At 51.9% G+C, this 10,522-nt stretch overlaps 1 protein-coding gene across 4 annotated transcripts in view; it reads right to left on the bottom strand.

The window, feature by feature from the left end:
- Nucleotides 1-7,993, bottom strand: part of Hif3a (hypoxia inducible factor 3 subunit alpha) — a 29,071-nt gene extending 21,078 nt beyond the window's left edge. For 2 of the 4 annotated variants that reach the window (XM_075990545.1, XM_075990535.1), the window contains exons 1-3: nt 7,915-7,979; nt 1,536-1,726; nt 1-38 (exon numbers count right to left, since the gene is read on the bottom strand). The exon at nt 1-38 is cut by the window's left edge and continues 108 nt beyond it. In XM_075990545.1, coding sequence (XP_075846660.1) covers nt 1-38; nt 1,536-1,726; nt 7,915-7,940 — 255 coding nt within the window. In that variant the 5' untranslated portion in view covers nt 7,941-7,979. Of the gene's footprint in view, nt 39-1,535; nt 1,727-1,849; nt 2,020-7,914 lie in introns of those variants that run through there. The other 2 variants (XM_075990516.1, XM_075990525.1) reach the window with 2 other exon arrangements.
- Nucleotides 7,994-10,522: the final 2,529 nt, after the last annotated feature.

Below are 10,522 nucleotides of genomic sequence, written 5' to 3'. Positions count from 1 at the left end.
CAGTGGCTCTCCCCCTGTTCCCACCTGGTTCCACTCCCCTGGTGCCCAAGCCGGCGGGGAGGGGAATGATGGGGCAGCTGTGGTCAGTCATGGATTCACCCTAGCTAGCTTCCCTCCATCTTCCCTCGCCCATATGAATTCACAGAAATGCTTAGGTGAGTGGGAGAAAATTCTAGGGACCTGAAATCCCAAAGAAGAGGGCCAGGCCACTACGCTTTGGAAACAGGAACACGGACTCCCAGAGGGGAGAGAATCCCCCAAGATTTAAGAGTGAACTGAGGAGTTGAACCTCAATGTGGCTTGGGGTCACTTGGAATTGTGGAGCTGTGAGTGAGTTTTCTGGAGTTCTTGGGGGAGGGGATGGATAGCCTGCCAGATGGGCAGAATTCTAAAATGTCAGGGCCTTCCAGAAGACAGAATTCCATTACATTTTATTTCTTTCTTTCTTGTGCATGTGGAGGTCAGAGGACAGCTGACAGAATTATACAAGGGGCAAACTCCCCCCCTTCTATGGGGCAAGGGGATTTAATGAGTAGATCCTCTATGATGCAACCTTTTCAAATCTCTAGGCCTCTGTGTGTGTGTGTGTGTGTGTGAGGGAGAGAGAGAGAGAGAGAGAGAGAGAGAGAGAGAGAGAGAGAGAGAGAGAGAGAGAGAGAGAGAACGCACATGTGCTTCTTCAGGTGGCTGCTAAGAGAATAAGAAATAGAACTAGAGAAGAGGACAGAGGATGAAGAGAGGCTTTCAAGTCTTGAAAATATGGTTGTGAAGCCTCCTGGGGCAGGCAAGGATTGGCAAAGCATGGTGGCTATGTGAAATTGAGGCAGAAGGACCGAAAATTCATGTCTTGTTCAAGGCCCGTTTGAGCAACCTAGTAAGTCCCTGTGTCAAAATAAAATAGTCAAGCGGTTGGGTATGTGGTTCTGCGGTAGGATGCCTGCCTAGAATCCCCCAGTGAGGGGGATCTAGGGGTGGGGGGGTGAGACTTTGTGGTGGAGTGCTTGGATACCACACCCCTTGGATTTAATATCCAGGATAGCAAAAAAGAAACCAAACACATAAGTTGGCGATGTGGTGGTGCATTCCTTTAATCCCAGCACTTGAAGGCGGGTGAATGGGTGGGTAGGAGTAGGTAGGTAGAGCAGGCAGAACTCTGTGAGTTCAAGGCTAGCTTGGTCTGCATAGCAAGTTCCAGGCCAGTCAGAGCTACATAGTGAGATCCCGTCTCAAGAAAAAGAAACAAAAAATCAAAACCAAAAAATCAAGAAACAAAAAGAAAATAAACACAAAATTAAGTGGGTAGGAACTTTAGTCTCCCCCAAAGACCAAGCCTAAGACCTCAGGGGCCTCCTTAGATCCTAAGGGGTGGGGCCTCCCAAGGGTCTATCTGAACCCAGGATTCCGATTGGTCCAGCACTAGAAGGGCGGTTCTTCGCTCAAGAGAGCCGATTCTAGGGCCAGGGAGGCGGGAAAGCTTCCCGGGGGCGGGGCCTCCGCATTGGGCAGAGGCGGGGCGCGGGACGTTCCGGGCTCACCTGCAGCGCAGAGGCGGTGCATGCGCAGGTAGCTGATGGTGAGGCGCATGATGGAGGCCTTGTCCAGGTGCGCGCTGACGCCGCGCGCGAAGGGCAGCGTGTGCGCCAGCTGGTACAGCACCTCCGTCTCCTGGCTGCGCCGGCTGCGCGCAGCATCCCGCGACTTCTCCTTCCGCAGCTCCGTGCTAGACCTGTGGAAAGGAAATTGTACGCGATAGGTCACATATGGGACGCCTCCACTTGGGTTTCCGGCGACATCGCTGGACCCCGGCGGCTTCTCCCCTTGAAGCCCCTCTCCTTATCCCAAATTTTACCTGTCTTGGTCCCAGCCCATGTGGCCCTCCCTGCAGGGCCTTCCTCCAGGCTTCTCCCCCAGGGATGTGTGCCTAAGGCGTTCTGTCCTCTCTAGGATTTATCTGCAGCTCGTTTCCCTGAGCTAGAGACGCGCCGCCTGGGGGACAGGGAGGCCTCCCGGTGGGAGGGGGTGGTAGAGCTGGCCTGAGTCCAAAGGAGAGTTGGAGCACGAGGAGCCCGCAGCCTTCCAGGCTTCCTTCCCTCCGGGTTTCCTCTCCTCTGACAAGCTGAATCTCACAGAGATATCTCAAAGTCTAACGACACACCAAAGGGGCCTTAAGAGGGGCAGGGCCCCACCAAGGGTGACACAGCAAACCAACCCTGTATTCTGCCCAGCATCTCTACCCTTTAATACACTTCAAATACCTGACTTCCGTGTGTGTGTGTGTGTGTGTGTGTGTGTGTGTGTGTGTGTGAGAAACAGATCTCCACCTATCATGAGTAATATTAATATCTATCAATTACTCATTTTCACTATTAGATCATTTTCCCTGTCAAGTGCCAAACCCACTTAAAACTCCGGGTGTAAACCGGGTAGTGGTAGCACACTCCTTTAATACCAGCACTCGGGAGGCAGACGCAGGAGGATCTCTGTGAGTTCGAGGCCAGCCTGGTCTATAAGAGCTAGTTCCAAGGGAAGATCCAAAGCTACAGCGAAACCCTGTCTCGAAAAACCAAACCAAACCAACACTTGTTTAAAACAAACAAACAACAACAAAAAAACCCCAGAAAACCTGGGAGTAGTGGTGCATGCCTTTAATCCCAGCACTTGGAAGGTAGATCTTTGAATTCCAGGCCTGCCTTGTCTGCTTGTCCAGGCCAGTCAGAGCTACATAGTGAGAGCCTGTCTCAATAACAAACAAGCAACCAACCAAACAGAATCCCAAACTTTATCTGACACTATAGTCTATTTGATAGGAGCTCCCTATGTTGCTCAGGCTGGCCTTGAACACCTGATCCTGTGCCTCTACCACCCAAGTGCAGGGATTATAGGTTCGTGCTTCACACCTGACTCATATGTCTCTTTTTGATTTTTTTCTTCTTTTACAAAAGGTATATTGTATCTAGTCTTACATTCAGTATTATTGATGCTTACAAGATTTCTAACCCACAAACTAGCAGTTGACCAGTCCTATGTGTTTGTCACATGTACTCAGCTGACCCTCATGGGAGCCCAAGGGAACTTTATTATTATTATTTTAGTTAAAGCAAGCTTTTTTATTTGTGTATTATGGGCTGTCTTCCCTTAAGGCAGGGTTCAAGAGATCCGCATTGGGAACTTTATTATTTATTTATTTGTCTGTCTGTCTGTCTGTCTATCTATCTATCTATCCATCCATCCATAAACTCACTTTGTAGACCAGGCTGGCCTTGAACTCAGTGAAATCCCACCACCTCCCAGTTTGTTTGTTTGTTTATTTATTTATTTATTTTTGGTTTTTCCAGACAGGGTTTCTCTGTAGCTTTGGTGCCGGTCCTGAAACTAGCTCTTGTAGACCAGGCTGGCCTTGAACTCCCAGAGATCCGCCTGCCTCTGCCTCCCGAGTGCTGGGATTAAAGGCATGCGCCACCACCACCCGGCTTATTATTTATTTTTATGTATTTATTTTATTTGGTTTTTCGAGACAGGGTTTCTCTGTGCATCTCTGGATGTTCTAGACTCACTCTGTAGACCAGGCTGGCTTCAAACTCACAGAGATCTGCCTGTCTCTTCCTCCCAAGAGCTGGGATTAAAAGCGTGTGCCTTCTGCACCCAGTTATTATTCGAGACAGGGTCTCATGTAGCCTAAGCCCCCGATGACCCTAGGCTTTTGATTATGACTCTACCTCTTAAGTTCTGGGATTATACATCTATAGTCCTGACACTATGCCTGGTGTTGACAAGGGAGAGGGAGAATTTAAAACCCACCTTGTAGAGGGGGAAACTGAGGCTCTGAAAGTTGAAGTCCTTTGCCCAAGAGATCACACAACCTGTACCTGACTGAGCCCAGTCAACTCCGTGTGATGCTGGCCCCCTACTCCAGGAAGCCGACTCTGGGACAGGAGACTGCCTTTTCTTAATCATCATCAATTCGGGGAGTGGGGTGGGGAAGCCCATTAGTGCAAGGCTGTGTAAGGCCCTCAAGGGGGCAGGCTGTCCTAGTATTGGAGGAGCCAAGGGGGCGCTCCCATGAACTCCCTCTTGGCTGGTGGGGGCAGGGGCCTCAGTCCTGTCTGCCCAGAGGACATTCCGTCCTGTACTGTACTGTTCCAGCCCTGTTTGTCTTCCTGCCCAGAGGGTGGGGGTGGGCGGGCCTCACTGAGCTGGGGGCCCTTGGACAGAGGGAACTGGGAGAGAGAGGGGGGAATGGGGTGGGGGTGGGGCCGGCGTCCCGCCTCCCAGGCAGCTGAGCTCTGTAACCCTACTCTCCAGGGCTAGGGTGGCAGGGTTTCTTCCTCCATAGAAGGAGCCAGCTGGTGGCTGTAGAGGGACCCTCCTTCCCCTCTCAGTCTGTTCTCCGGATGTTCTGAGGGGAAGTAAGGGCCTCTCGCTGACTTTCTGGCCTTGCTGTGAAACAGAGTGGAGGGGCTGCCTCTTCTGGGTCAGGGATCCAGTTCAGACACCATTACTGCCCTTGCTGTGTGACTTTGGGCAGGTTGCTTAGCCTCCCTGGGCACAGTAATAGCCCCCACTCCTCCCCAAGGGGTGGTTTTTGTTTGTTTGGGTTTGGGGGCATGTGAGGTGGGTCTGGGAGACAAAGTCTCATTGTGTAGTTCAGACAGGCCTGAAACTTATGATCCTCCTGTCTCAACCTCTTCCCTGAGTGCTACGGTCATAGGACTGCATCACCATGACAGGTTCCTACAGCGGTCTGAAGATTAAATGAGTTAATATATGTCAGAGGTTTAGGAAGTGAGGCGTGGCGATTGGCTAGTGTAGTTTATGAGTCTCTTGTACCCTGGAGTAACCTATGGGCCTCTGAATGTGCATGCATGCAAGTATGTGTATGCTTGTGAGTGTGGAATCACACACCCGGCTCTTACACGGACGCCTCATCGTGATGAAATGACAGTGATAGTGTGTTGCACACTCAGAAGCAGAGTGGAGACACCCTCCCCCCAACTATGACAGGCAGCAGAAGTGACGATCTCCCTTTAAAAATGTAGAAACAGTGCCAGATCTAATTGATCACTAGAGTTTGGATCCTGAACCCACCTGGTGGAAGGAGAGAACGGACTCCTGCAAGGTGTCCCGGACTTTCACACACCCCCAAAGGCAAGCATGCAGCTCCTCCCCCATACACAGAAATAAACGAGTGTGATGTTTTTTTAAAAGGTAGAAATGGAGCCTGAGATGTATGTAGCTCAGTGAGCGGGTGGAGCGTTTGCCTCCAGGGTGGCACCGGCTTGCCGCTCTGGCACTGAGGTGGGGACAGGAGGGTCAGGAGTTCATGGTCACCCCTGGATGTAGTGAGCTCGAGGTCAGCCTGTCTCAGATACAGAGGTTCAGAGCAAGGACACCCCATCCTGTGTCACTCAGGTGGTAATTCCTAGACTGTCCTCCCCATTCCTTCCGGTCTTCCCTGCTCAGTAGCTTCAGTGAAGTCCCACCCCTACCCTGCACCCATTGTCACCTTCTGCCTACATCTCAGAGAGGTGATAGAAATTGCCCTGCCTGAGGCCACACAATAATCCCTAGGGAATCAGGTCTGTTGACTTCTGGCACCTCACTGGATGTGTGTGTGTGTGTGTGTGCGTGTAGAGGCACATGTTTTCTCGCTGGGAGAGATTTGACCCCCATTATCCAAGACCTTTGAAGTGGGCGCTCAGGGAAGGAAATCTCTGGGCCAAGATCACACAACACAGAAGTGGGATTTGAACCCTGACTTATGGCCCACGTTCTAAAATGCTAATTCTTCAGGAGGGTCTGCCCACCAGCCAAGGGACCCCGGCCTGCTCCTTTCTGCCCGGTGGTCTAAGTCTTTTCCTCCTGTCCCAGCATTGCTGCAGATCTTCCTAGCTGGCCCAGCACTGGTCCAACCCCTTGGCAGTGTGCCCAGCCTGGGACGTGCGCCTGGAACTTTGCCACCCTTACTCCGTGTTCTAGCTGAGAACAGAGGGTGTGGCCAAGAGGCCCAGGGTGAGGCCTGGGAAGGGGGACTTGGGGCCCAGTGGCCCCTTCGCCAAGGGAGAAAAGTCCCCATTTCTTTCCCCACCCGAAAAGCTTAGGAAATTAAGGGAGCCCCTTTCTCTCATTCTGGGCTTCTCTTCTGACTCTCAGCTCGGTATTCGCGGGCTGGCAAAAACTGTAGAGGATTTGAGGTGTGGTGGAGACTTAGCTTTATATCTGGGGAGAGACCCCTTTTGATATTGCTTGGAGGTGAGCTGGCAGGCCAGGGGCCAAGGTTCGGGTGGGAGAAAGGACTTGGGGTAGGGGTCAGAGAGGAGCCTCTCTCACCTTGATCTAACTTGTTCTCAACAGTATGGTCATTTGGTTATTCGGTGGGATGCCAGTCACCAGTTCTGTTTTTATGGGGAACCCTGCTTTTAGGTGGGTACTCAGGGCAATGTGCTCATTGTGAATTTTCCAAGAACACCCCCCCCCCCCACAAAGGGTGAGATGGCTGGAAGCCGAAAGCTAGAAGGAAGAAGGTGCATGGTCCGGAGGGAACTACTTACCATCACCTAAGTCCCCTCCAATGCCAAGTGCCATCCTAGGGGCGCAGGAGGGGCCCGGAGCTCTACCGGGAGGCGGGTGCGAGTTACTAGTGGGTGTGCGGCAGCACGAGATGACACCACAGGAAAGGGCTGGCCTTAGGTACGGGGGGGGGGCATCTACTTCTGTTCAGGGGGCCCCCTCACACAACCATAGGGGGCACTATCATGGGCAAGGCAAGGACTAGCCAAGAAGGGATGGGGATGGAGTTCCCTGGTGGGTTCACAGCCAGAAATTGAAACAGGAGAACGGGGGAAAAAGGGAGTCTGGGTGGGTTGAGGTGGGGGTAAAATCAGGGTGTAGAGAAAACCAATCAGACCTAAGAAGCCAGAGAGAAGGAACTGTGGCGAGAATTGAGGGGTGCCTCAGTTTAGACAAGGACTGTCAAGGGTCTAGGGTAGTTTTCTGGGGTCCCCTGTTGCAACCTGGTTATGGTCCCTACGCCTTTGCACCTGTTGCAAGGTGAACACAGAATCCACTTCTTCCCAGGATGACCCCAGCTGTTCCCAGCCACAGGAGGGCGCTACTTCCCTCGCTTGATCAGACATGGCATCTCTCCCGAAGGATGTCCCTTAAATAGGGTTTGGGTGGGACCTTTCTCCCTCAATTACAGATTGGGTGGGGGCAGATGAATGAGACACAGAACCAGGCTTTGGGAAGTGGGTCAGGCTTGTTCCTTTGGCATTGAAAAGGCGTGACCCTACTTTTTTTTTTTCCCCTTAAGTTGCCGTTTTGTTGAGACAAATTCTCTGTGTAGACCAAAGCGCTGGTCTGGAACTCGCCATGTAGGCCAGGCTGACTTTGATTTCCCAAGTGCTGGGTCCCATACAGCCCCTAACGAGTCATTCTTTCCGTTCATTTCTTGGGCAACTTGAAATTTGGGAGATTGTTATAATGGGCAGGATAAAGGTAATCTCTCTTCTGGAAGTCACAAGTGGCGTCTGACGGCCAAGAAAGACTCAATTCAGTAGCTTCGAGGAAAGTCTCTTTCGGAAGAGAGGCCACTGATCAAACACAACCACCTCCAATCCATAGGAATTTAGAGTTTCACTCCCAGCCCAAAAGGAGGATTGAACCCGGTGTATCAGGAAATCGCAGCTCGCAACCCCAAAGCTGCTCCTGGGGAGGGGGTGGGACAGCTGGAGCTCTGGGGGTAAATCCCAGAACCTCTGCGACCCTCTACGGTGGAGGGTGCGTCGGGGATGTGTCCCCAGTTGCGCGCTCCAGAGTGTCCTCAACTTGAGCCACACCCCACAGATGAGGGGTTCCCCCACACCCCCATCAAGGAGAGCCCCCAGTCCCCATCATTTTATCCCCAAAGCCCTGTACCTCATGCGCTGCAGCCCCAACGCCATGGCTCGCCTTTCGCGGATCCTGAGCCCTCGACGCCCCGCGCCCCCTCCCCTGGCCGTGTGAGCCCCCTCCCCAGCTCCGCCCCTGCCGTGCCATTGGCTACTCCTTGCCCAGCCCGTGACTCTGATTGGAAGGTGGGCTTGTTACTCCCAAGGAGGAGGCGGGACTAAAGGAGAAGACTAGGAACTCCAAGGGGGTGGAGGAATCCTGTGTAATGAACACCCCCAGCCACGCCCCGGCCGCAGACTTCCTTGGCAGTCCGGAGCCCACCGGGTGTGATTTCCCTCCAGTTTCTGAACTCCCTTCCGTGCACTTCTGAACCACCCATTCGATTCACTCTGTTCTCCGCGTCCCATCTCCCACCGCTGTCTCTCCCTCTATTGCCACCCACAGTCGGGGCTCTCCACTCCCCCATCCACCCCCCATCCTCTTTTCCCCTGTCCTTTTCTTAATGTACCAAGTCCCCACCTCTCCTCTCTACCCTTAACTCATCTCCACCCGTGACCCACAAACCCTTGCTTTGCCATAACCCTTGTCACTCCACTGTGTGACCCCACTCTGCCCGCCCCCCGCCATGCCCCGTCCTTCTTCGTCCACCTCTTTCCACCCCACCCTGACCCCGTGGCCTCTTAACTCCCTGTTCAGGTTCCCGCGGATGAATAATTAAGCTTCTGTCAAGTAAATATGCTTTAGCACCATCACACCCACTTGTAAAGGGAACAGAGAAACAAACGAGAGAGACGTGCGCAGTGACCACGGACAGGTGGAAGGTGGTACAGCTGGGTAAGGAAGGACGTTCCTGTGTAGGCTGGAGAGGGGGTGGGGCTCTAGTGGACATGGTGCAGGAGCAGTGTTCCTTCCGTGTGCAGGCTTGAGCGCACTCCATACAGTGGCAGAAATGACTTTACCGTGTCTGAATTATTGGACAAGCTCCATTTTAGGACCTTTGCACATGCTGCAGCTCACTTTAGAGTGCTTTTCCTCTCAGTTAGAGGGTTTATTTAGTAGTTAAAAGCACTTGCTGCCAAGCCTGATGACCAGCGTTCAACACCCAGGACCCACATCGTGGAAGGAGAGAACCAACTCCAGAAAGTTGTCCTTTGACCTACACACACACACACGTAATAAAGTTTAATAAAGTTTAAAATAAATGGTTTTTCTCTAGAGATCCACATGGCTCCCCACCTCAAACCAGCGACCTATTCTTTTTTGTTTGTTTTTTTTGAGACGGGGTTTCTCTGTAGCTTTGGAGCCTACCCGGTAACTCACTCTGTACACCAGGCTGGCCTCGAACTCACAGCGATCCCCCTGCCTCCTGAGTGCTGGGATTAAAGGTGTGCACTGCCACTGCCTGGCTCCCTTTTAACTTTTCTTATCCATTCCTGCTCTTGCCGACTCCCATCACTTTCCCAGCTAGCCCCCATTCCTACTTTCATGTCTTCTTTTAAGAGGGAGAAAGGGGCAGGCCCTGTGCAGGTAGCCATGGTTGCCGTGTGTTCATTATGTAATAGCCACGTAGACAGAAGACAGCATTTTGGGATTTTTCCTTGTCTTCTGGTCCTTACAACCTTTTCTTCACCACTTTCTTTGATGTTGCCTTGGTCTTGGAGGGGAGGTGATAGAGATGTCTTGTTTATTGTTGAGTACTAAGTACTCACTTACTCTCAGCGATTTGGCCATTTATAAGTCTCTGTTTTAACTGTCCCCTGCTTCCAGAAGAGGCTTATCTGGCCAAGGCTGAGAGCTGTGTTAGTCCGTGGCTATAAACAGAAATGTTTAGAAGGCAGTTTGACTCCATGCTTATCCAAGGAACCATCAGCAGCAGGTTCCCCCTGGAGACTATGACACCCATAGCTGTGGATTTGTAGCCAGGTTTACAGTACCATGGAACTCCCTGTGTGGATTGGGCTTCTTGGTTCCCCCCCCCCCCCCCCCCCCCCCCCCCCCGAGCATTTGTGGCCCCACTACAAACACAGTGCGTAGACCTTGTCTTGCAGGCTGGGGCTGAAGGCTGCAGGTCCCACAGCTGGATGAGGTCGTTGGCGACTTTCCCCCTGAACAGCCTCTGTAGCACCAGCAGGAAGGAAGCTTCAGATCGCTTTCAGCTTGACTTCTTTGCAGCAGGCTCTTACTCTCTAGTTCTCATGGATGCTAAGAGCAATGATACATCTATATCATTTTGGGAGCTTTTTGAGGCTCCAAGATCAGCCTCCAGTATACCTATGGAGGTATCCCGGACCTGGTCCTGGGGTTTTTATTTAAAAACCATGACTTCTTGGAGCAGCATGGTCTACCATTTGGGGCATCTCTGTCCTAACTTCTTTTTGGCGGTGGGTGTGTTTGTTGTCACTTTTGCCCAGGCTGGCTGTGAATTAAGCTGTAGCGCACTAGTTCTCAACAATCCTATTGTGACCCTCGTGTTGTGGTGACCCCAACCATAAAATTATGGTTGCTACTCCATAACTGTAATTTTGTCACTGTTGTGATCCCTGTGAAAGGGTCATTCAACAAAGTGGTTGCGACTTTGTTTTGTTTTTTTTTTTTTTTCTCACAGGTCGAGAACTGCAGTTGTAGAAAATGACCT

The sequence above is a fragment of the Microtus pennsylvanicus genome, chromosome 1 (assembly GCF_037038515.1).
Source record: "Microtus pennsylvanicus isolate mMicPen1 chromosome 1, mMicPen1.hap1, whole genome shotgun sequence".
Classification (NCBI taxonomy): domain Eukaryota; kingdom Metazoa; phylum Chordata; class Mammalia; order Rodentia; family Cricetidae; genus Microtus; species Microtus pennsylvanicus.
Note: the sequence above shows the minus strand (reverse complement) of the source record. Positions and strands in the feature narration are given on the sequence as shown.